This window comes from Taudactylus pleione, unplaced genomic scaffold, assembly GCF_031769625.1.
Source record: "Taudactylus pleione unplaced genomic scaffold, aTauple2 ptg001339l, whole genome shotgun sequence".
In the NCBI taxonomy this organism is placed as follows: Eukaryota; Metazoa; Chordata; class Amphibia; order Anura; family Myobatrachidae; genus Taudactylus; species Taudactylus pleione.
The window spans coordinates 2,891,823-2,918,662 of NW_028285739.1; the positions used below are offsets into that span (position 1 = coordinate 2,891,823).

Below are 26,840 nucleotides of genomic sequence, written 5' to 3' on the forward strand. Positions count from 1 at the left end.
CCCATGGAGAGTACCGCCCGGTCAGGCTGCATGCTTGTCAGGTGAATGTCTAGTAGTCCAGGCTTGCTTGGCCCCAGGCTTGGAAGCCTTGGCCGATGTCTGCTGCTTTGGAATGGATTCACCCTTGGCTTTGCCTTGAGGGTGAAAGGACCGAAAGGATGACGTCCTAGGTTTTATATTATATGTAGAGAACAGGAATGCCGTCTTGGAAGCCGCCAAAGTAGTCACAATTTTATCTAGCTCTGGACCAAATAGGATGTCTCCCGAATAAGGCAGAGACTCCAGAGCCAGTTTTGAATCCGAATCTGCTTACCAGAAACGGAGCCAAACAATACGCCGGGTCACTACAGCAGTGGTAGATATCGTGGAGGCCAGGAGAGCCGAATCCATAGCTCCTTCACCTAAGTAGGAGGCTGTATCCCTAATGTGAGATATGAAGGATAGTTGTTCCCTTGAAGCAGCTGGGGAAATGTCTCCTATAGGTCCTCTGGCCAACTATCAATGGCTTTTGCCACCCAGGCCGTATCCCTAGCAGGACGAGTAATAGCTCCTGTAAGAGAGTAAATGGATTTTTGACAAACTTCTATACGTTTAGCTGTAGTCTCATTCAAGGAGATTGCAGTATGAAAGGGTAATGTAGCATTTTTAACCTGACATGTTACATGAGAAACCACTGTTGGGGGAACTTCCCAGGTAGTGCAATCAGCAGCTGGAAGAAGGTAAAAGAAACTGAACAATTTTGGAATTTGATGCCTCTTACCAGGCATATTCCATGCTTCATTCATGTGATCAGATAGCTGATCCGATTGAGGGAACTCTGGTAAAACCATCTTTTGTCGTTTAAAGAATTCTTTTTCTTAGGAGCAGGTTCATCCTCTATTTGTAAGATAGATTTTTTAGCTCTCACTAGAGCAGGTATATTTAGTTTAGAAGGTGGCTCCTCTTCTCCTGAGACAGAGTCAAAGTGAGAGAGGTCTGCGTCTTCTGCTTCCCCAGATAATATATTAGAATCAGATAACGAAGTGGACTGTGAAAATAACAGAGCACGTTTACTAGATTTAGTAGGGGAAGGCTTTTCCTTTTGCAGCATTGCTGAAAGACCATAGGAGGTATCTGCCAAACTCTGTACTGAGGTAGACACTACATCTACCCATGGGGGAGGCACAGGATTTACAGGGATTACTTGCTGTGGCCATCCCACAGGGGGAGTTACCACGGGGACTGCTATGTGGTCCGTAAGTTTTGCCAGCATCTGTGAAAAAGCCCCCCAAGGTGGGTCCTAAGGGAGAGACCCCGGGGCTGAGGGGCTGTGTAGCAATTAGTACAAAGACCATCCTGGATGAAGTCCTCTGGTGCTAAGCCTACTGAAGAGGACTTTAATGACAACAGAGTAGGGGCAGCAGCCTCAGGTTGCTTGTTATTCTTGCCTCTGCCAGACATAGCCACAAGAATATAGAATTCACAGTATAATACAGTGGAGTGAACACCATGCAGTATGTGTAATATGTAGTGTGCAAAAGCACTATATATGGCACAATGTAGTGTGCAACTGCGCTATATAGTATGCAACAGTCCTCACAATTATATAGAAAAAGTCAGGCACAAAGAACCCCCTACATATGTCAGGGTATAGCAGAATAAAGGGACAGTTATAAATTGACAGTATAGAAAATAGAGATTAGTGCTAGCACAAGTCACATACAAACGCAGAAAAAAAACAGTCTTGTCTGCAATGGGCACTAAATCAACTACACAGACCGCAGTCGCTGGTAGGATCTAGCGCTGTATAACCTTGGCCGTGGGAGAGGTATACAGTGAGACTGGACCCAGCATTTCCCAGAGACCTGCTTGCAGAAAATGGCTGCTGTGCGTCTCTGAGGGGGCGCAGGGTGAGGGAGGAGCAGCTCAGGGAACACCAACACCGCAGTGGAAAGGCTCCCTGAGCTGGGGGAGGGGTTGCAGGGAGAGAGCCTTTTTCCCTGGCTGACGAACCGGGTCCTCATGTGCCTCTGCGCCAGTATAATTATGCTCCGGTGGTATAGTGGAATAGTGGGCAAGCCAGTGTCCACATCAGCACCTCCGGTTTGTCTCCTGTGACCGGAGGCAAGACTGCACTAAACCACGGGTCACCACGAATGTGGTTCCGCCTTACCTGTCCCCTGGATTCTGGGCTGCAGTCTGGGGTCCGGGAGCCTGCTAGCTAGTCCCCCTCGGAGCCCCGCCTTGAGTACTTAGCACAGGCTTGGTGTCACGGCGCCATGGAGGGGTTATGGGGCGGCAGCACAGATGTCCGGAGAACAGTCTGGTGCTGCTTGTCCAATTAGTAAAAAATAGAAAGTAAATTAAATCATAAAATTAAAGCTTGGGCTGCTTAATGCAGCCCTCTGTTATAAGGGTGGTCCAGCTCCTGCTGGATACCAACGAAACTGAAGTGCCCTCAGGCTGTGGGCGGAGTATAGAAGGAAGAACCGGAGGATCCTGGGATTGAAAAGCTTTGCTGTTTGTGTCTGGTCCTCCAGGTCCTACCTACACCCCAATGTCTCCCTGTGGAGCCCTATGGACCCTGAAGAATAAATCCTTATTCTTCAATTATGAATGCTCTTTGGTTAGCAACACTGCTTCCCAGAACTGAGATCATGAGTTCAAATTCCAGTCATGGCTATTCTATGTGGAGTTTGTATGTTATCTCCATATCTGACTTCACTTTTAATCTTCTTTAGGGTTCTTACAATGAAAGGAAAAGGAGGGAACACATATCTCAGTTTCAATCTACAAAGTCTTATTATGGCATCAATTAGTGGATAGTGGTTTAGCAGTGTGGTTTCTCAGCTATACACTGGCACTGTGGCACATACAATCAGAACATTCTAGTTAACATGGGATGACATACTGTATCTACAAATATCACAAACAAAAAACAAGAACTAAGCAACATACCAACAAGTGCTTTACTTTGAGTATCTGAAGCTGAGAGAATAGCAAAATTATCCATGTTCTCTTCATCGTAGGGTTCTAAAATAATAAAGGAAAAAGTTGTACATAATGTCCTAAAATCCTCTAATGTGGTCTTGTAAAAACTTTCAATACTACTACTTTTAAAGCTAATAGGGAAAAAAATCTTGCTCAAGTTTAAAGTCTTTTTTTAAGTTAAATATTTTTTTGTGTTTTTCCTGGGGAATCACCTGTTTTCATTTTCCAACTCTAGTTCTTGTAGTATATGTAGTGTAGGATCATCTGTGGAATCTAACACAATGGGATAGAAAGAACCACCATGTTGGATTCCTTCTCAACCCGGGGTTATCCTAAACATATATTAGATAAAACTTTTAGTGAGGTTCTAATCATTGATAGAAGTAGTCTATTTATTCCAAAAACTAAATTAGAATCGTCAAAGTCGATAGATATGGCTTTTATATCTACATGTAATAAACAATCAAGTGAGATTAAACGGATTATTAATGACAACTATCATATTTTGAAATGTGATCCAGTTCTGACAGACCATCTTCCAACTAATCCTAGTATTATTTTCAAGAAAAATAGTTAATAGAAAACTATTCTTGCCCCGAACTTTATTAAGCCAGTCGTTGTTGAAAAAGTAACCACTACAGATTGTCTATCGTGGCTACCACCCATGCTATAAATAAAACCTTGACAGTATCAACCTTACCAGGGGAACAGCTACAAAAAATTGGAAGCTTTATAAATTGTGATACTACTTGGGTAATATATAGGTTGCAATGTGGGTGTAACTTAAATTATGTGGTAAGAACTACGAGACCTATCGATCACGTTATCGTTCAATCGTCTAGTGGATGTGTGCCTTTAGGAGACAGAGTGAAAAGTGATAAGGTGCCAGCCAATTAGCTCCCAACTGTGATTTTTCAAACACAGCCTGTGAGATGGCAGTTAGGAGCGGATTGGCTGCCACCTGTTCACTCCTAACACTGCTTAGTAAATAGACCCCTGAATCTGAATTCTGCACCGTAGCAGAATACAGATATAGGGTAAATCAATCAGTGAATGAACATGTTCAGGTTTAATACAGTAATCTTAAATTTTGGTGCATACAATTTTAGATTAGATCTATTGACTATGTTTTATTGATGCAAGTCATATCATTAATTTACTGGAATTGTCTGTTCATTTGCTAGCATTGGGTTCGATTCAATTTAATGCGAATTAAATAGCGCCGGGAAGGAGCTCCCGGAGCTATTCAATTCAGAGCTCTGTTTTGTTGGGGAATGCCCATTCTCGCACCTTAAACATGGTGTTTAGTTGCGAGAAAGGGCATTCTCTGATTAAACTGCCCGGCGCGATGCTGTTTCCGCTGCGCTAAGAGCAGAAAAACGGCATCGTGCCTGTAGTTTTATCGGATTTCTGCTCGCACCTCAGGAGAGGAGTGAGAAGAAATCCTAAACAGCACTCTGAATTGAATAGCTCTGGGAGCTCCTTTCCAGCGCTATTCAATTCGCATTGAATTGAATCAAGCCCATTGTGTGTTCACTGGTAATTTCTACACCTCTCCTGTTTTTGGTTGTAAAGTTCTAACTATTCCTTTAATATTTAAGCCAAACGTATTTTAAAAGTATACATAATAATAATGATGGCACATGTCTCAAAATAGTTTTTATGTTGTATCTTCTACAAACACCACCTTAAATAGGAGAATTCTCTTAACCATTCATTTACTGGACAATTCACCCTACAAGTTTTGCATATAAAATAACCAGTGCAGTTAATTAACCAGTTTTAACGCATCGTGTTGTGCCCAAGACACACAGTCGAGCGGAAAAGATGCGAAAAAGACACCTGGCAGAAGCAGAGTCACATGGTACCTGGTGCGCGAGAAGGACTGTTTGGCGCGATTGCAGGAATAGTTTGAGGACACATCAGTAGTTCTCCTTCTTGGATGTCACAGTGGATATACTCATCATCAGACAGACTACAGACCACTTATCTGACAGTATATGGTCTGTCTGATGGAATGAGCATGACCCATATACAGAAACTGTAATGACTTGCAAGTACTAAATACATTTCTGCATCACTGACACATAAAATTAGACAATGCTAACTAGCCTAGACTGGACATTGGAATTTCTAAATTAGTATTATTGGTTAATAAATTATCTATACTGTAAAACAAACTGTTTAGAATTGAAACAGTAGCAATAAGTTCCAAAAGATCATCATACTGTAACTAAAATTAAAGGGTATTAAATCTCAAACAATAACAGAACCAACAGAAAAAAAATACCTACCTGTCGATTCAAGGTGTTTAGTCTTTTGTGTCTTTTTTTTCTTTTCTAGGGTATTTTTTCCACCTCCTAAAATTTAACAAAATTAGAAAATAGTTATCACTATTACATTAGGTCTTATTTAAACAACTTAATGTGAGTTGAGTTACATTAACATGTTTCTAACACCACAGTATCCCATCAAAAATGGGCGAAAATTATCAAAATGCAGCTTGAATTTAAATGTTATGTGAAATAATATGGGTGTGATATGATTAGACAACAGCACTACTTGGGTTCCATTGCATTCAGTCATTTGACCTTACCACTGATCAGACAGTGTTGTCCAATTTCATGAAATTATGCACCAATCTGGACTTCTCAAAAACAGGCCAAACAGCCAGATTGCATTGTATCTACACCAAATGTGCCCAGAAGTTGTATATCCTAATTGTCAGACAAGCCCATCTGTTCCAAATCTTCCCTGATCCCTGGCCAATATGTACTATACAATCTTCACGTCTTATGGGGCACATCCACTAGACGATCTACTCCCTGTCCAATCTCTAAACGATTTTCCCTTGATTTTTTCCCTTGAAATTTTATCTTTCAGTCTGAACGATTTGCAAACGATTTGCAAACTATCTTTAATAGATCAAATGAAATTAAACTGCATGTTCAGTCGACTGACAACACGATCAAACGACCAGCGGGAGCGCGCATCGTTGATCGTTAATGACCAAACACTGCATGATTTATAAACAATTTTAAATGATTGAACGATAACAACGTCGTTATCGTTAAATCGCCTTCTAAAATCGTGTAGTGGATGCCCCCCTAAACTAAATCTAACAATATCATCCAAGTAATCCTGGCACAAAAAAAAAAAAAGTGTACATAATGTATCAAAACTTCAGATCCAACTGTCCTTTCACATGCCATTATATAGTAATATGCCTACAAAAGACATAGGTAAAGCAATTTGCTCCACCATGTACTGTATAACTTAACTGCTTTAGTATCTCAGTATGCAGGTTGCCATGACATATGCTCACAAGATTCTATGAGGTGCATCATGTAAAGTCCAGCCTGGATTCCTACTGAACTATGTTTTCGAGGACAACACCACTGACTCCAGCTACTCCCTGTTAGGGCACTCTACATCAACAGACAGGTGCTCAGGTATTGCTTCTATACCTGGTTGCTCTATCAGTAATCATCAAATGGCAGCTATCAATTAAAAAAAATCTCATAACATGCCTTTAACATGTTAATATAGCAGACGTGTTTCATCCTACACTGTAAATGGCACCACATACTTTGTCATTCTAGCATTTTGAAACAGAGAACAGTCCAGTCAGAAAAGGCACCTTCTGCCAGACCTCAAAAACTCAAGAGCATATGCTCATCACCCCAAGTCTTCTGCATGGTTACCTTCAGCAAGCCTATGATATTCTAAATCTGATCTCTGAACCATATTAAATACTCCATCAGAAAGAAATCATTTGTGGACAGTTGTTGTTACTATATTTCCTATAACAGTTTGAAAAATTAGAAAAGTTCTAAGCATCTGCAAAATACAAATTGTGTCCACATACATCTATCCTCCATGCGCTACAAGAGGCAACATACTTTACGTGGGAGCTCTGTGTGACTCTGTAGCGATGAGCATCTTTCGTGCAATGTTTTACCTTCAAATGTGTCTTAATCGCAGTGTGATGCAGATAGCTAGCACAAGCAGCAGCTACTGATTAAAATATGTATGCGTCTGCGGGTGTATCTGCATATGTAACACTACGTTACAGTGTCAGCGGCTGTAACACTGTAACGTAGCGTTTTGCATGCAGATACACCCGCAAACGCACAGAGAACATAGGCATGCTGCATATCACTTTAATCAGCAGAAGCTGCTTGTACTAGCTATTCCACCCCTGTGCGAATAATATGCATTTGAAGGTCGGATCTACTGAGTCACGCCACAACATGGCGCGTTTAGAAGGGCTGTTTAACGCGCAAGGAGGCTACGTGTATGTGTACACATCTGTAGTTGGGCATAGTAGGGTTTGGTGCAAATTGCTTCATCAGACTTTACCTTTGGGCCTATTCATCATTGGAGGCCATATGGCCACCGAAGATTAAATAATGATCTCGCTGCGAGGGATATTGCAGTATCCAACTCGCAGCGGGGGAAACTTTGTACCAGAGCAATTCATCATTGCTTCGGAGCGGGGACAGTTGCTCCTAAAAGCAGCTGTCCCTTTGGTTAGTATCGCAGCTACAGAAGTAGCTGCGTTGCTTACCTACTCCACGTCGGCGCGGCTATGCATGTGTGACCAAAGGTCACGCATGCGCAAACCAGCCAGAGAGGTAGTGAGAAGGCACTGAGAGATCTGCTCGGATCACTCTTCGCATCCCCGCAACTCCTTCCCATAGGAAGGAGCGGGGATCCAAGAACAAGAGCCATCTGAAGATAGCTCTTGTTCTCGCAGGTAAACTCCGAAAACTTTCAGTTTTTGGAGTTTGCTGAATATCAAGTGGTCCATTTGGGACCCCTGATGATGAATGGCCCGGTAACTAAAATATGGGTAAAGTAGTGTTTCCGCATGGTTACCGGGCCATTTATCGATAAAGAATAGGCCCGCTAGACAGGTTGGACCAGTAACCTCATTAACTCATGCAGATGTGTCCTCATACATGTAACCTTAATATGCCACACAGCGCGACTTGCCTGGCGTGAGCCGCCAGGTCCAGTGCAACTCTGCTAGTGTTGGGCATCTTTTTTGCTAAAAATGTGTCTAAATTGCAATGCGATGTGCCGTAGGACGCACAAGTAGACTGTGCTGATTAATTTGATATGTGACACTTGACAGTGGTCAACTAAAATTAGATTTTCACCTAGGCTCTTCACAAGACATGCTATACACAGTATTCCAGTGATCCACAAGGATAAAAATGAAAAGGGAAAAATAAAGGCATAAGACTAGAAGTAAACTTAAAAACAGAACAAAAATCAGGAGGACAATCCCTGCAGTACAGAGACTGTGAACTCCCAGTCGCCTGTTCTTAAAAGAGTGGAGAGAAAACACTATCTGAAAAAGGAGAAAAAAAAATTAAGAGTTATGGTAAAACTTACCTTGGTTAACTCTCTTTCTAAGAAGTCCATAGGGTCTACAGGGATACCATGGGATTTAGGTGGAGGTTAGGACCATACACCAGACAGTTAAAGCTGTTAACTCCCAGGATGCACTGGTCCTTCCTCCTATACCCTGCCCCCAAGCCAGAGGCCCTTCAGTTAGTTAGCAAGCCAATGACAGGAGGAGGACAGGAGAGAAGGAAGACTGGTACACAGAAGAAACACACTCTCACACAAGGGAGATGGAGACAGAGACCGGTGACCAGGAAAACCAACCCAGAGAAGCCAGGGGCGTCAGGGCGGGCGCCCTGTGGACCCTATGAACTTCGAAGAAAGAGTTAACAAATGCAAGTTTTACCATAACTCTAATTTTCTTCTTCAGGGTCCATAGGAATCCACAGGGATACCATGGGAATGTCCCATAGCAGTATTCAAGGGTGGGGACACTCCTGAGCTCACAGTAGTAACCGGTGCCCATATGAAGAATCCTGAGAGGCAAAAGCATAGAACCTCAGAAAGGTGTGGACAGAAGACCACGTGGCCGCCTTACAAAGTTGTTCAGCCTAGGCGCCACATCGAGCTGCCCACGAAGGTCCCACAGAGTGAGTGGAATGAGCATTAACCAGTGATCGCGGTGATTGACAAAATACTCCACTTTAAAAAAATGGGGTCCTTCCTGACCGTTTCTGGGTCCCATCATAATTTAGGCTTTAGAGCTCTCTATATAACTCTCAGACCTCCCTAACCTCTTACAAATGATGCCACACAGACATGCCCGGCCTTTACACATTATGCCGCACATTAATGCTCTTTACACATTATGCCATGCAGTAATGCCTAGTCTTTACACATTTTGCCACACAGCCATGCCGATCTTTAAACATTAGGCCGCACATTAATGCCCCTTACAAATGATGCCACACAGCCATCGCCAGCCTTTACACATTATGCTGCACATTAATGCCCTTTAGTCCCCCTATGCATTGCCTCCAGTAGATGACCCCCTATGCATTGCCATTAGCAGTAGTCCGCCTATGCATTGCCCCCAGTAGTAATCCCCCTATGCATTACACCTAGTAGTCATCACCCTCTGTGAATTGCCCCCAGTAGTCATCCCCCCTCTGCAGGGCCCCCAGTAGTCATCCCCCCTCTGCAGGGCCTCCCAGTAGTCATCCCCCCTCTGCAGTGGCCCCAGTAGTAATCCCCCCTCTGCAGGGCCCCCCGTAGTCATCCCCCCTCTGCAGGGCCCCCAGTAGTTGACCCCTATGCATTGCCCCTCAGTGACCTGGGCCTAATGCCCAGGTCACTCACCTATTTGTGGGGCAAATACCTTAATTTGGGCCTAATGCCCCTATGTAGCCTGGGCCTTGTGCCCACCTATATACCAACAGGCCTATGGCCTGAACTTATGCCACGGGCCTAGTACCCGACAACCCTGGTGGTCTAGGGAAGGGTAAATAATGGTGGCCCAAGGCCGCCTACCCGCATGGTGGAAGAGGCTGCGGGGGGGATCTTTGATAGCTCTTTTTCTTCCCACCCCCGCAGTTCTCTTCGGTCCTCAGCTTCATACTTCTGTGCGTTGGCCCGCGGCGCCGCCTCTTCCTTTCTTCCCTCTTGATCACGCCGTCTTCTGGCTTCTTGCGCAGCCGCCGGAACTGTTGCTGCGCTGCTCTTCGGGAGGTCTTCTCTCCTCCCCTCCGCCGTCGGTACTGAAGTTTCCCGCTCAGCGCGTCGCTTCTGCCTCCTATTGGCTGCTGGACCGCGAGCCAGTGCCAAATAACCGCCGCCGACCGCCGCTACTTGGCTTCCGGACAGCGAGCTCCGCTTAACTCGCCCCCAGAGCCAAGCTACTCCCTCCGACACTGGTGGAAGGGACCAGGCGGTCCTTTCACCAGGTACCCGCCGCAGTAGCTTACCCGGCGCTTGGAACAAACACACTGTCCCAGCGCCGTACACCGATGCTGTGCCGATGCTGGGATCAGACACTTGATCCCAGCACGGCTTTACACAGCAGCAGCCAATGAGAGTCTATCTGACTCTCACTGGCTGCTCTAACAGACAGCGTTGTGTCTGTTACTGCAGGGGGAAGCGCTATGCTGCAGCCACCTGTCAGGGATTGGCCACAGCATAGCGCATCCCCGGGGACCCGGACACTTTAGAAAAGTGGGTCCCCGGTGCCCGATAGCGGGTAAAATACGCACTATAGCGCGTATTTGCGAACACTGATTAACTGTAGCTGGCACAGGGAGACCCGTCTGCAAGTAAGCCTGTGAGATAGCCATGCAAATCAATAAGGCTAGGGTATATTTGTTAGCTGGCCAGCCCTTCTTGTGGAATCCATAGAGGACAAATAGGGAATCTGTTTTCCTAAAAGAACAGGTACAGTCCACGTAGATCTTGAGGGCACGGACCACATCCAAGGAAGCCTCCCCAGCCAAAAGGCCGGGTGAACAGAAGGCCGGGACTACAATTTCCTTATTGATATGGAATTGAGAGACCACCTTGGGATAAAAAACCAGGGCGAGTAGGAAGAACCGCCCTATCTGGATGAAAAATCAGAAATGGGAAAAGACACGACAGTGCCCCCAAGTCTGACACCCTACGGGCAGAGGAAATGCCCTCAGGGGTTCAAACGGAGGGTCCTGCAGAGCCTGAAGAACTACAGACAAATCCCAAGGAGCCACAGGAGGGACAAAGGGAGGTTGAATGCGGAGAACACCCTGTAGAAAGGTGTGCACATCCGGTAGTGTATCAATTTTGCTTTGGAACCAGATATACAAAGCAGATACATGAACTTTAAGTTAGGCCAGGAAAATTTCAAGGTCCAGTCCAGCCTGAAGGAAGGCAGACTCGAGACCCTAAAAATATGCGGATCATAACTTCAGGCGTTACGCCACTAGCAGTAAGTATGCCACACTCTGAGATAGATCTGGGCATAAGCCGGTTTATGCGCTTTGAGCATAGTCTGTACTACAGCTCGAGAAAATCCCTTAGATTTTAAGAGGGATGTCTCAAGAGCCACACTGTCAAAGACAGACAACCTAAGTCTGGGTGTAGACAAGGACCTTGAGATAACAGATCCGATCATTGAGGCAGCAGAAGAGGAGCATCGTTGGAGAGGCTCTTAAGGTGTGAGTACCAATGTCCTCTGGCCCACGCTGGAGCCACCAGAAGGACAGTGGCTCTGTCTTGTTTGAACTTCCGAAGGACTCGAGGAAGGAGGGAGACTGAAGGAAACAGGAACGCCAACCGAAAGGTCCACTTTATGGACAATGCGTCAACAAAGGCTGCCGCAGCATCCCTTGTTCTTGATCCGTACACAATCAGCTTGTAATTGTGTCGAGAGGCCATGAGGTCCACCTCTGGTAGGCCCCCTTGTCCACAAGGAGTTGAAACCCTTCTGGGTGGACAGACCATTCCCCGTCCTGTACATCGTGACAGTTGAAGTCGTCCGCTTCCCAAATCAGAATTCCGGGAATGAACACTGCTGAGATTGCCGGAAGATTTTTTATTTTTTTTCTGCCCATGTGAGAATGTGAACCACTTCTGACATGGCTGCCCAACTTCGAGTGCCTCCTTGGTGATTAAGGTAGGCTACTGCAGTGGCATTGTCGGACTGTACCTCTACAGGTCGTCCCTGAAGAATATGTTGTGCCAGAGTGAGGACTTTGTATACTACTCGGAGTTCCAACACTTTGATTGGTAGAGCTGTCTGGACCGATGTCCAGCGGCCCTGGAAGAAGTATGGCCCAGTGACCATGCCCCAATCAGAGACTGTCATCAGTCGTCGGGATCACCCAGTCCGGGACCCAGAAGGGGCGTCCTCTGGTTAGGTGAGATGTCTGTAACCACCATGAGAAGGACAGACGAACCTTTGGAGAGAGAAACATAGTTTGGGACTTTAATCGATGAGGCAATCCATTCCACCTGGAGAGAATCAGGAGTTGCAGAGGTCTTGAGTGGAATTGGGCATACTCCACCATGTTGAAGGTTGAGATCATGGATTCCAGTACCTGCATTGCTGAGTGAATGGACACTCGGCGTCTGTGGAGTAGTCTGCACACATGTTGCAGTATGGAGATCTTGTCCGCTGTTAGGAAGAGTCTTTGAACATCAGAATCTAGGAGAGCCCCCAGATGAACCATTCTTTGTGAAGGTACGAGGGAAGATTTCTTCCAATTGATTAACCAGACATGATTCTGCAAAAAGGCAAAGGTAACCTTAAGATATTGTTGAAGAACCTCTGGGGAGCGTGCTAATAGCAAGAGGTCATCCAGGTATGGTAGCAGTCTGACTCCCTGACAACGGAGGTGAGCTGCCATAACTGCCATAATCCTGGTAAAAACCTGTGGGGCTGTAGAAAGTCCAAAGGGCAGAGCCTGGAACTGGAAATGTTGCTGTAGAACAGCAAATCTGAGAATATCTGGTAAGAAGTCGCTTTAGGTAAATGAAGGTAAGCGTCCTGAAAATCCAGTGACACCATAAAGCCCCCAGGCTCCATAACTAGGGCTATAGAGAGCAGGGTTTACATCCGAAAGCTGGGCATCCTGATAAATTTGTTCAGGGATTTGAGGATGAGAATAGGCCGGTAAGACCCATTTGGCTTCTGACAAGAAACAAGGTGGAGTAATAACCTGTCCCTCTCTGAGATAGAGGGTCTGGAACTACCACCCCTACCTGCAGTAATGACTAAATAGCCTTGGTATAAAAAGGGCCTTGATTGGGTCAGAGTAAGGGCCTATGCATAAAAACTGGTGGGGTGATCGTCTTAGGAAAGAGAGGGTGTACCCGTAAGAGACCACTTCCTGTACCCAAGCGTCTGAGTTAATTTTACGCCAGCGCTGGGCAAGGAGAAGAAGTCGGCCTCATACCCTGGGATCCCCCAGAGGGAGGCCCTCCCAGTCAGGCGGACGGTTTATCCTCTGATTTAGCAGCAGGACGGCAGGTGGCCCAGGCCTGCTTAGGCCGAGGTTTGGCTGACTTATAGTAAGCCTGCTGTCGAGGAAAGGACTGACCTCTAGGTTTTCCTTGGGGACAAAAAACTTTACAAGACGTTGTCTGTTTAGCAGCCGTTGCAGATGACAGAAAAGCAGACTTAGAGGCGGCCAAAGAGGTGACAATCTTGTCCAAGTCAGGGCCATAAAGAATGTCCCCCTTGGAAGGGAGCAATTCTAATGCTGGCCATACACGGAACGATTGATTACACGATTTGGGAAGTTTCTACAGGTTGGACAGACCAATCTTTTGAAAATAGTTGTATTTTGAGTCTTCTGCGACCCCGATGCGCGTCCCCGCCATCGTCTAGTTGAATCGCAGATCAGATTGTTTTGCAGAGAGATCTCAACTGATCGTGTCCGAATTGACACACATTATGTGATGTGATTGATCAAATCGTATGGTCTTATGTGAAATATTTGCATTTTAAATACATATCTTCCTGAAGGGAAGAATTTTTAAGGGAAATCGTACAACTGATCTGACCAACTTTTGAATCTCACAATGTATGGCCACCTTACGGCCTTCTTAAGAGTCTGCATCCGCCTTCCAGGATCGCAGCCACAGAGGACAGAAGCTGACATGTAAGATATTCTGGAGGTTAGAAGACTCACATCCCCTATATATGAAGCTGCATCTCTAATGTGAGCAACAAGGGAAAGCGTGTCCTGAGAGGCGTCCTCAGGGAGGAATTCCTCAAGGGCGTCTGTCCAGCCTTCAATTGCTTTAGCCACCCAAGCAATAGCAATGGATGGGTGAGCAGTGGCTCCTAAAAGAGAATGCATACATTTCATACCAGCTTCTACTTTTTTATCCGTGGAATCCTTCAGCGAGGAAGCAGACGGAATAGGTAAAGTAGAACTCTTGATCAACCGGGTGATATGAGAGTCCACTGCCGGGGGAGTCTCCCACTTCGTACAATGTTCAGCTGGAAAAAGATAACAATGTTTTATGTGGCTGAAACCTTTTACCGGGCGTATGCCAGGCAGCCATCACATGTTCAACTAGCTGATCAGATATGGGGAACTCTGCAGAATTAACTTTTTGTTTTTTTAAAAAGGGGGTGCTTTGACTTTGGAGCGGGTTCATCATCTTCTATGTGAAGTATATCTCTAACGGCTCGTACTAGGTCAGGGATATTAATCTTTGCCTGCAGTACCTCTTCCCCTAGGGAGACTCAGTGGTAGATAAATCAGCCTCTCCTGCCTCATCAGAGGACACCTCAGAATCTGAGAGGAGCATGGGCTGAGAGGAAAACAGAAGATGTTTATTTAGTGCCATGGATACAATCATCTCTAAGGTTACGGGCAGAGGAGGCACTGTACCTGCTGTGGCAACCCCAAAGGAGCAGTTACTGCTGGGACTGTTAGGCGGTCAACAAGTGTATTTAGCACCTGAGCAAACGAAGCCCAGAGGGGATCTTGGACAGGGGCTGGGGGAACGGATGGACCAGGTGTATTATAACAGGTGGCACAAAGTCCCTCTTGGATTAAATCATCCTCATTAATCCTGCTGCACATGACAGCAGTGTGAGTGCAGCAGCTATTTTGTTACTCTTGCCTATGTTAGACATATTGTAGAGTAGTATAGCACTATGATATGAGGCAGTATACAACCACTGAGTATGTGATAAAACCAAACTGAAGGGGGAAGCAATATAAATAGCCTGTTCAAACCTGTATTAATCTGTAGAACTTCACCACATTTATGGCACTATGTATAGTGCAACTGCCCCAGTATGCAATAATTTCTCACTGGAGTGTCCGAATTGCAGTCTATGGTAATCCCAAGGGGCCAGATAGCATGGTCCCCGGGAGCCCGTCGGGACGCCTGGAGGGGTGATGGAGTGTCAGCACAGACATATCATGGATACTCTGGTGCTGAACACTCAGTGGTAAAATAAGTAAAGACTCCAAATCAAATAAATAAAAGCATATGAGCTGATTAAAGCAGCCGACTGTCTAAATGGTGATCTGACTCCTGCAGACACCAGAACTAACTGAAGGGCCTCTGTCTTGGGGGCGAGGTATAGGGGGAAGGACCAGTGAATCCTGGGAGTCAACAGCTTTAACTGTCTCGTGTCTGGTCCTAACCACAACCTAAACCCCATGGTATCCCTGTGGATCCCTATGGACAAGACTGCAAAAATACCTAGACAAAACTTATTAGTAAATTTGTTAATATTTCCTTGAAGCTGGTGCAGAACACTTAACGACTAATAACAAGCAGATGCATCTGTCAGATCAACCTCGCGGTCTAATTATTAATCAGAAGGATGTGTGTAAGGTTTGGCCTTAAATATACAGAACTTAGCAGCAGTATCTGACACCATATCGGTCGCCTTTACCATCCATCCTGATTGGCACCTGATACATAAAAATCAATGCTTGGCAGTCATTTTCACTGTGATTTGTGGCCAATATAGTATACAACAGCCCAATAAGCGGTTAAAATAACACGTCAAAGTCTTTATTTGATTCTGTCCAAGTAGTTAGATGAAACTAAATTGTGGAGGGATGTCTACTAATCAAAACCAAACCAGACATATATAAAAGTAATTCCAGTGGAATGATTCCATATTTAATGACTGAACAGGAAACAATATAAAAGTGATTTAGAGAATTACTTTTGTAATACTATACATGCATTGTTCATGAAACCAGCATATTTAGAACACAAACCTGGAGAATTCAAGGCACACACAAGTGGTTCCACTGGGCTTGTAATTCGAACTGGTCTTGGTCTTAAAACTGGTCCACTTTGGCTACAGAAAAGATCAGCCAAAAATCAACTTAAGCAAAACAAGTGAATAATCCAACAAACATCAAGTACTATGTTATTTTTGTGGATTCATATAGAGAGGGTATGCAGTCAGAATGTCGACATTCAGGATGATGACATTCAATACGTCAAAACTGCCATAATGTCGACACTGTGAATGTTTAAACATCCGAAGATAAAATTAGACGAGAAGTGCACGGGAAATCGCATTATTGACATGCTGACTGCTGTTTTAAAGTGGCAATCACGTAAAAGGTAAAACCAAACTGGCTTTACCTTTTAAATGATTGCTACTTTAAAACATCAGCCAGACTCATCGGGAACCTGCGGATGCCTGCAGTTCGTTTAGTTACATGTATATGACGAGAAGTCATAGCAAGCAAAACTATACTGAGGGATACCCTATCAAATCCTGAGAAGATACAAATTTTCAAACATCAAAAATCTGTTCTATCCAGGTCCTTTTTTAAACTGACTACACATAGATTAAAAAACTAAATAATGATAACAAAAAGGGATGCCACTGACTCACACTGTTTGTAAGGTCCATTGACTTACCAGGAAATAACATATTTCAACTATATTGTATAATTGTCTTTATTACCCTAAGGTTTAACAAATTTACTTTTTTCTCTTCATATAACTTCTGCTACAGACCAAGCAACTGGATTTCACTATGATGGTGATCTACAAGAGCTCTGCAATTTTTAAAAAAAATTTACTTATGGAAAAGAAATGCTCAATCGTTTAGAACGAAGTAGTGGTAGTAAGTTACACTGGAAAATAGCATATAATTGTCAACCATTAAATATATACATGTGAACATCTTTGCTGTATAGTAGATTTAATAAAATTACTTACAAAACAGAATCTATTTTATCAGATTTCATAAAGCATGGTGAGCAGGTGTTCTGCTGCGAATGATAACTAAAGGGGGAAAAAAAAAACAACAATAAAGTCACTTATTGAATTGAGCAACAACATGAATTTTGCTACATGAGTTTCTGAGACTTTCTATGAGTTTTACTTGATATATCAGACTTTACTGCAGGGTATTCAACATGAGGCCTTTTAGCTACTTTGGAACTACACATCCCAGCATGTCCTGCCACAGTCTTAGTATGCTTCAATGCCCAAATTATAGCAGGGCATGCTGGGATGCGCAGTTCCGCAGCACTGGACGGCCACATGTTGAATGCTCCTGCTTCACAGGGTTAAGAAGGTGGAAAAATGAGGACTGGTTATACGTATAAGTATATAGGACTAAATTGTGCAAATAACTAGCCAATCTTAGCAGGTCTATTTTGTACGGTGTTACTACTTTAAGTAAAACCTGACACATCAAATACAACTTGTTGAAAGTCTCAAACCCATGTAGTAAATATGATATATTTGGCATTATAGGGATAAAAGACTTAAAACTGACATTGTAGAAAGTCTGGTGTTACAAAGAAAGCAACACACAATGTAATTAATGTACATTTGTGCAGATAGTGTTGACTAGATAAAGGAACACTAGAATAAAAACAATGTGTAAGCTCATCCACTAGTAGTTTTACTGTATCCCATAAAGTAAACCATGTTAAGTAACAATATGGATAACAAACATGTACACCAAACCCTCAATTGGAACAAACACTCTTGTGGAAGTGGGAAATGATCGGGTTATGGAGTCAAAAATAATAAAAAGGTGTACATCCCTTTTGCAATGAGTGAGGAAAGAATGCAACATGTTTGTTGTGAATGACCTGAGGATAAATATATTTTTCATGGAGAGGAAACATAATGGGGGTGTTAAGTGCTTGTAAAGGGACAAAGCCAAAGGTTGTGTGTGCAGTACATGTAAAATAATAAAAAAATAAAAAATTAGTAATATATTAAAATAGAAAAAAAAATATGAGGAATACATAAACTATGGCAGTGATGGTAAAACAAAAAAAAACAATTGAAAACAAAAAATTATACAATACTGTAAAATACAACAGCATAAATAAAGTTGTCATTAGCCAAACTCTATATTATGAAGTCTCAAAGTGCAGTGACTGAATCTGCATAGTGGGTCATACAGGGAAAAAAATAACATGACATAGAGTTAGATGTAACTAGAATCTTAAGTAAATGGTATAATAATGTAAATATTTAAAACAAATGTAAAAAAAAAAAAAAAAAAAGTTGAAAATTAGAATTACACGAAGAATACTGGTAAAGTGATATTGGAGCTGTGTGTATAATAATCCAATACAATTGACTGATGCACTAATGATCCCACCAATTCATAAGAATCACTACTTTAAATCATTAAGGCCTGAGTAATCATAGTGTTGTAATCCTCATTATTTGTGGTGGTGGGATGTTCCTACATATAAAGTTAAGAAGATGGGTATATCGAATAATTACAATAGTTAAAAAAAAACAATATTAACTTGCACTTAGAATACAGGTGCGTATATGCAGTGGTGCAGGCAAGCTACTGCTGGCAGATGATCAGGCAGTGTTAGCAATGATATATGATATGACTGAAATTATGTAAGGCTTCCAAGTAGAAAACGCATTTCAGTGAACTGTCTATGCTGACTTCCTCATCATATTTATTTTTTCATAATGCACTACTGTTTAGCAATAATAGCTATAGGCAATTTGGAAAAAATGTTATTGTACTTTTTTTAACCTACAGTACCATTATGCACATGTCCCTTTCCTTCCACAAGATAGTCAATATTAATGTTATTTTTTATATTAGTATTTATATACATTATCCCCCTCCAACATAACCATTCTTTTGGGATTGTCCCTTTCCAGCATATGACAATGTATTTATTAAGCCCATTTAACAATCTTAGCAAACGCATCAGACCCCTTTTCCGTTACGTAACAACTCTGAAAATATTTATCAAGCAGAGTCTAATAAAAAAAAAAAATAGGGTAGACTGGGGGAAATTTGTGACTGTCTACTTAAGATTAAGACCAGGAGTACACCTAAGTTTGCACTGTAGCTGAAAATCAAAAATTCACTTTGCTTGACAGCAAATTAAATTAAGATATAGGTACGTCTGACCATCCTGGTAGTAAGTAAATCTAAAGTCTTTACACAGAATGGGGGCGATTCAATTCAACGCAAATTGAATTGCGCCGGGAGCGAGCTCCTGGAGCTTTTCCATTCAGTGCGCGATTTGGTCAGGCTAAGGATTTTTTTCTCGCACCCCCCTGGGGATGCGAGGAGAAATCCAACCAAAGTGCCGGGTGCACAGCTGTTTTTCTGCTTAGCGCAGCGCTAACAGTCGCGTGCCCGGCACTTTGGTCAGAGAATGCCGGTTAACGCACCTTAACATCCTTGTTAAGGCGCGATAACCGGCATTCTCCGGCCACACAGCGCACTGAATTGAATAGCTCCGGGAGCTCGCTCCCGGCACTATTCATTTCGCGTTGAATTGAATCGCCCCCAATGATCTTTATGTGTAAATGTGGGATCGGTATGTTTTGTCGACCGTGATCATGTGGACACCCTTATGTCGACACAAACAACATGTAGACAAAATGTCAACAGCCATGTCAACACCAAATTTTAAGCCACTGCCTAAAATTTCAATTGTCCACATTTTGATTATAAAATACAATCACCAGGCTGTATACAAAAAAAAAAAATATATATATATAAACTATTTTAACAATAAAATAATATAACAACTTTAGATAATACAAGAGCAAAGCTACATATTTTGATGCTGCTTTGGTGAACAAACTTTCAAAAAGCTTTCAAAGAGCTCCATAGTTCATGTTCATTTCCCTGCATACAATTACACTTATTCACACAATCATGCTAAAATGAAGTAGCGAAAAAAAACATTACTTTGAGTGATGATCCATGCCTGTCATTAACTGTGTTCCTGATTCTTCACTTTCGTCTGCACTATTACCATCTTCTAATCTTTCAGAATCTAGGTGCCCGATATCTTCAAAGCCAGGTGATCCTTTGGAGTGATTTTTTAAAATCGACTTTATTTTTTTCTTAAGAGATATCTCTGCTTTGTCTGTTTCATCAACATGTTTTCGTTTACGTGACAAATTTGGTATTACATTACAAACATCCTGAACAGTGGAAGTCTGTGACAAGTTACTGTCGGTTTGTAAGGTGTTATCTGAACCCTTAGGCAAATCTTTTCTAGAACTTCTTTTGGGCATTATTTGTTTTCTCAACTGTGAAGGTGGCCCCATCAATTTGGAATTTTTGTTATCTTTATTAGTTTGCATTTTCATTTCTTTTTTTGCTTTTCTAGTCTGCATCAATTTGTCCTCTTTTTCTTTCATCTTTTGTTCTCCCTTTCCCTTTTTGGACTTTGGAACATTTATTGATTTCCTTTTGATTATACCTTTTGTTTGCTTTTTAACTGGGCCACTGGCTCCTGAAATACAAATTTAAGAAAACCATTTTCAAATCTATACCAACATTATTGCATCTGCATGTATTACAAAGTATGATACAACCACCAATAACCGCAAAATCAAAATTATGTCATACACAGTAGAGGTCAACTAATAATGCAATTTATTAGTTTTACCAAATATGCAGCTTTTCCAGTAACTTTATGTAAGTTACGGAGACGTAAACTTAAAAACTTTTATATTGTAATTTGAAAACGGTTTATTGTTCTACTAAATCTTGTTGCAAGTCATATTATCGCTATGGTCTTCCATTTTTCCTCCCTCTCACCTGCCTGATCCCAGACCTATCCACATCCTCCATGTTTCCTGCTCTTCTCCTAGTGCACCCCTTATTCACCCCATTTACCCTCACAGTTCTCTCCCTGCTGTGCTATCTGCCACTTCTCCTCATCTAACGCTCACCCTAACCCCACTCACCCTAACCCCACTCTCCTTAAATCCTGCTCACCTTGCCCCTCCCGCCAATCTCATCCCCATCTCCCCTCTTCCTCTTGCTTGAGCCTTGTGGATACATCATGTACAGTATGTGTGTAAAATCAGGCCTGATTCGGAGTCCGATGCAGCGGCAATGTCGGACTCAGTGAAGCGATTTTTTTGTTCTGTGTATGTATCGAAGCCACACAGCGCATGCGTCCAGATAGTCATGCTTTGAAAATGTACTGGGTGTTCCTTGGTGGTCACAGGGAGGTGGCGTAACAGATGCAAAGAGATGGTCCTTCTTATCGCATGTTGCTGAAAGCTGTTGCGGAAGCTTGACGTTTACAGACACTGCAAGTGGGCGTCTCAGTCCTTGCGCATTAAACCAGGGAAGGGCTTAGTAGCAGCATTTACATAAAGTCACTAATACGGCAAAAGACACAGATGCTGCTGCATCTGACTAAGAATCAGACCTTTATCTCCAACGCCATCAAAATAACAGAGACTTGAAATTTCCCACTCTGACAACACTTCTGCCATTGCACTCTCTCTACAGGCTTTCCTTTTCTTTCTCCTCCAGCCCTGGCAACGGGCACGGGTGGCTTATGTATTCTTCTCACTGCCAATTCACTTTTCAAGTAATTCACAAAGTTGCAGACGGCGACCATCAGGCGCTTCTAAATCCACCTCTGAATCAACCCCTGTAACTCCACCCTTAATTCTGCCCTGGACTCTATTGCCTCAGCAATTACTCTCAATCCCTGTTGGTCCACACAGCAACGCTGGCAGTCTAGTCTGAGCTGCTCTCTCCAAAAATATTTCTGCACCGAACAGAATTACAAAAAAAAAAATGTTCTACATTTTAAAGTCATGCTATTCTCTAACAGCTCCAATATTTCTCAAAAGCTGGGTACACAGACGATGTGTACCCCCATTCGGACACTGTTTGAGATAAACCTCAAACCCTCCTTTGCAGGGGCTGGCTGGCAACTTTTAGCCTGGGGGGTAAATGCATGCAGGCGGCCCTGGCACAGGAGTAGCGTGTAGCCAGGGTGCCAGAAAGAACGTGCGTGCTACGGCGCCCCCCCCTCAAGTAATCTAGGGAGGAGGCGGGTCCATATGGGATTAATGTAAGGTAAAAATAAAGATATGGGGCAGCCCCCTGTCGTAGTGCCACCCTGTGCCATAGGAGGACACCCTTATGCAGGCCTCGAGTAGTGCCCCCAGTAGTGATCCTCCCTATGCAGTGCCCCTTGTGCCCCCAGTAGTAAGCCCCTTATATAGTGCCCCCAGTAGTGGTAACCCTTATGCAGTGCCCCTTAACTAGTGGCCCCAGTTGTAGTCTTCCCCCTATGCAGTGCCCCTTAAATAGTGGCCCCAGTTGTAGTCTTCCCCCTATGCAGTACCCCCACTATTGCCCTTTATATAGAGCCCCCAGCAGTGGTCCCTCGATGCAGTGCCCCCAGTGGTAGTCCCCTCCCCCTTATGTAGTGCCCCTAGTAGTAGTCCCCTCCCTTCTATGCAATGCCCCTAGTAGAAGTCCCCTTGTAGTAGTCCCCCCCTTGTAGTGCCCCCAGTAGTAGTAGTCCTGCCCTTGTAGTGCCTCCAGTAGTAGTAGTCCCCCCCTTGTAGAGCCCGCAGTAGCAGTAGTCCCCCCCCCTTGTAGTGCCCCCAGTAGTAGTATCCCCCCCTTGTAGTGCCCCCAGTAGTATTCCCCCCCTTGTAGTGCTCCCAGGAGTCCCCCCCTTGTAGTGCCCCCAGTAGTATTCCCCCTCTGTAGTGCTCCCAGTATTCCCCCCTGTAGTGCTCCCAGTATTCCCCCGCTTGTAGTGCTCCCAGTATTCCCCCGCTTGTAGTGCCCCCAGTAGTATTCCCCCCCTTGTAGTGCCCCCAGTAGTATTCCCCCCTGTAGTGCTCCCAGTATTCCCCCCCTTGTAGTGCCCCCAGTAGTATTCCCCTCCTGTAGTGCTCCCAGTATTCCCCCCCTTGTAGTGCCCCCAGTAGTATTCCCCCCCTGTAGTGCTCCCAGTATTCTCCCCCCTGTAGTGCTCCCAGTATTCCCCCCCCTGTAGTGCTCCCAGTATTCCCCCCCTTGTAGTGCTCCCAGTATTCTCCCCCCTGTAGTGCTCCCAGTATTCCCCCCCTTGTAGTGCTCCCAGTATTCCCCCCCTTGTAGTGCTCCCAGTATTCCCCCCCTTGTAGTGCCCACAGTAGTATTCCCCCCCAGTAGTGCTCCCAGGAGTCCCCCCCCTGTAGTGCCCCCAGTAGTGTCCCCCCCCCCCCCGCAGTAGAGACATAATAAAAAATAAAATAAAAAAAACAAACACTTACCTGACACCCGCTCCTGCTCCTGGTCCCGCCGCCGAGATCAGCTCCTCCGTCCGCCGCTTTGCATTATGGGAGTGACGCGTCATGGGAGTGACGCGTCACTCCCATTACCCACTGCGGGAGCCGGAAGATGTCCGGCTCTGGCATTGGGAGCAGCAGCCGATGAGAGTCTGTCAGACTCTCATCAGCTGCTAAATCAAACACACAGCTGCCGGAGCCGGCGGCTGTGTGTTTGTGCTGTGTAGCGCTGACCGAACTCCGTCCGGTCAGCACTACACGCGCGGTGCAGTCTGTGTCACAGTGACACAGACTGCCCGCGGCCCGGGGGGCACATGGCACCCTGCCCCCCGGCCCAGCCCGCCACTGCTCCTTTGCCCTCCCCCTACTCTTCAGTACTTTATTTTCCTCCACAATTGCTACATCAGGACATTTTCTCCCAAAATCCTCCACAACCGTTTAATGCTGATTAACTCATGCTTTCTTCCTTATGTCCAACAACTGGCAATTAAATTAATTTCCTTCTCTCACTTTATATGACTCCCTTGACCGTGCTTCCATTCCGCATACCTATATAACATATCTCTTCTCTTTTAAACACAATCTCACCACTACCATTCTTAAAAATAAAACCCTCTCTAGATCTTCACTCGCTAACACACCACCGACCTCCTCCACTTTGCTTCTAAACTCCTGGGGCTACTTGTCTTCAAGTTTTCGAATATTGTCCACTTTACGGTCTTCTTACTCCCACCAGAAGCTGCTTCTATCTCGCTTTTGTTGCCTTCATTCCTGGAAACTTCACTTACCAAGGTCACCAATTACATTCTCTAAATCGAAGGATCAATTTTCCATTCTCATTCCCCTCAATATGTCAGCGGCAGCTGACACTGTTGACCACCCTCACCTTTTTCAAACCTTCCAATCCCCTGGGCTCCATCACACTGTCCTCGTGGCTCAACTCCAAACTAACAATTACTTATCTGTACACTCTACCTTTACATCTCTACCGCTTTGTGTTGGGAGTCCCCAAGGTACTGTGGGTCTCATTCAGACCCGCTCGCAGGGTCTCGTCGCAAGCCCTATGGTTGCGATGGTCTTGAGAGCAGAGCAGGGGACCAAGCACAGGGCCTGATTCAGAGCCGGACGCTCTGAACGAGCGCCCGCACTGAATCAGGGCGTTTTTTGTTTTTTTTTGGTGCGTCCTCCTGGACGCTCGCATAGCTGTGGGTTACCACCCACAGCTTATGCGAGCGCCCATGATGATGGTCGCGATGGTCAAGACTCCCTGAACTCACTCTGCAGACCAACATTGAAGACTAGCAGGGCTGCCAGCAGGGGGGAATTCCGGGACTGGAGTCTCTTTCTAGACAGAAGGGCGCCCTCCCGCAGTGGCTGCGATCAATCTGCCCTGGTGTTTGTAATCTCCATATGCTAAACTTTGCCAGTATTAAAGATTGTGGATTGATAATGCTGCCACAGTCTGAATGTATCGAGTGAAATGTACTGAGTGCTGAGCTACCAGAGTATGACGGTGTGCGTATGTAGCCAGTCCCTCAGCCCCAGAACCTGTGTAATTTAAGAGTGTCCCGGTTTTATGGGATGGTATGACAGTGTGTGGCCCTGACGAAATTCAAACCTAGGCAAAAAACTAATCCTACTCAAACTACACCAACGTGCCAAATTTGGTGGAACTAGGTACAAAACCCTCGCCGTGCATAAAGGATAAACAAACAAACACACACTTTCTCGCTTATTATATAGATAGTACATGTCATTCTGCACTTCCCAAATAGCATTAGAACATAAAACACTTTGTACAAAAGACTGTGTCAAGCAGCAAATTGGCTGAAAAGTTCAGAGGTAAAATGTACTAATTTGACATCCTAATGCTGTTATACTGCAACAAATCATGACCAGTGCAAATATTTCTTCATAGTTCAGCCAGACAATTGACAAAGGGTACACATAAGATCTACTTACAATATTTTCAGTTGGTGCTAGACAAGTCTGCCACCTACATACAGATGTGTCTACATACATCTATCATCCATGCGTTACAAGTCGCGCCACACAACTCAGGAGCTCTGTGTGCCTCAATAGCCCCGAGAATCTTTTGTGCAACTTTTTACCGTCAAATGCGTCTTATTCATACAGTGATGTGAATAGCTAGCACAAGCAGCTTCGGCTGATTAAAATGATATGCAGCATGCCTAAATTCTCTGTGTATCTACATGTGAAATGCTACGTTACAGTGTCAGAGGTTGTAACACTGTAACATAGCGTTTTGCATGCAGATACACCCGCAGACGCACACAGATCATAGGCATGCTACATATCATTTTAATCAGCAGAAGCCGCTTATGCTAGCTGTCCACATCACTGTGTGAATAGGACGTATTTGAAAGCAAAAAGACGCTCAGCGCTACAGAGTCTCACCACGGCATGGCGGGAATAGAAGGGCTGTTTAACGCGCAAGGAGGCTATATGTATGACACATCTGTATCTAAAAATATTTACAGTGAGATCTTATGTTCCATCCCAAAACCCTGTGTGTTCAATTATCTATGAATTTCTTTATGATGCTGTTTACGGTGTATTTTTGGCATTTTGTCACGGTTTTTTATTTCTTCTTATTGCATAATTTACTTTTCCACATTAAGAATGTACATGGATTTGCTAAATGGAATTCATCTACTCTTTCATTACATATACCAAAGCATGAGAAATGGGACACCCCTTATTTATTTGGACACTAGTTATATCTGTGCTACACATACACTGGTGTTACAGATAACACAAAGCATTCTCTGTGCCTCATAAATTACAGTAGATAGTTAAGAACCTTGAAAATCTACCAAAAAGAATATAATATGATCAGGCTTTATTTGCACCTATCAGTCTGTTTATATTCAGTCATATCAGAAGTAGGAGGCAAATTGCAATGTAGAGCACAAAACGATCCATCGGCCACTCATCAGCAATCTTATAAGCGTATAATAGGGGCAAAAAAAACCATACTACAGAAACTTTAATACATAAATATCAAATAAACTTACCGAGGTGAGGTCTAAGGTGCATTTAAGAGGCCTCTGGGGAGATCAGATGGGCCTTTTAAGGGCATGTGGAAAGGCCTATGGAGCATTTAAGCGGCTTTTAGTGAAATCAAAATGTTTGGATACATGTCTGTTTTTTCATTATTTCTCTCAAACTGTTTTAGGTTTTACACCAAAACATAGGACCCAAAAAATGAGAGTTGTGGTAAAACTTACCTTTGTTAACTCTCTTTGTTCAAAGTCGAAAGGGTCCACAGGGAGACCTTGGCGTGTAGGTGGTGGTAGAGGATCGGGCACCACGCAGCTCCCTGGATGCATCGGTCCATCCCACTATACCCCGCCCCCGAGGCCGGAAGACGAGAAGAGAGAAGGAAGACTGGTACACACAAGAATCACACTCTCACAGAGAAGGAGACGGGAAACCGGTGACCAAAAACAGCCCATATGAAGCCA

General features: G+C 44.1%; 1 protein-coding gene across 5 annotated transcripts in view; it reads right to left on the bottom strand.

The window, feature by feature from the left end:
- The window catches only part of CENPC (centromere protein C), a 250,358-nt gene that overhangs the window by 67,806 nt on the left and 155,712 nt on the right, over window positions 1–26,840 (bottom strand). For all 5 annotated transcript variants that reach the window (XM_088463308.1, XM_088463309.1, XM_088463307.1 and 2 more), the window contains 5 exons: window positions 19,997–20,549; window positions 17,011–17,076; window positions 16,050–16,132; window positions 5,265–5,330; window positions 2,938–3,012 (listed from right to left, as the gene is read on the bottom strand). In XM_088463308.1, the coding sequence (XP_088319434.1) occupies window positions 2,938–3,012; window positions 5,265–5,330; window positions 16,050–16,132; window positions 17,011–17,076; window positions 19,997–20,549 (843 nt within the window). The remainder of the gene's footprint in view (window positions 1–2,937; window positions 3,013–5,264; window positions 5,331–16,049; window positions 16,133–17,010; window positions 17,077–19,996; window positions 20,550–26,840) is intronic.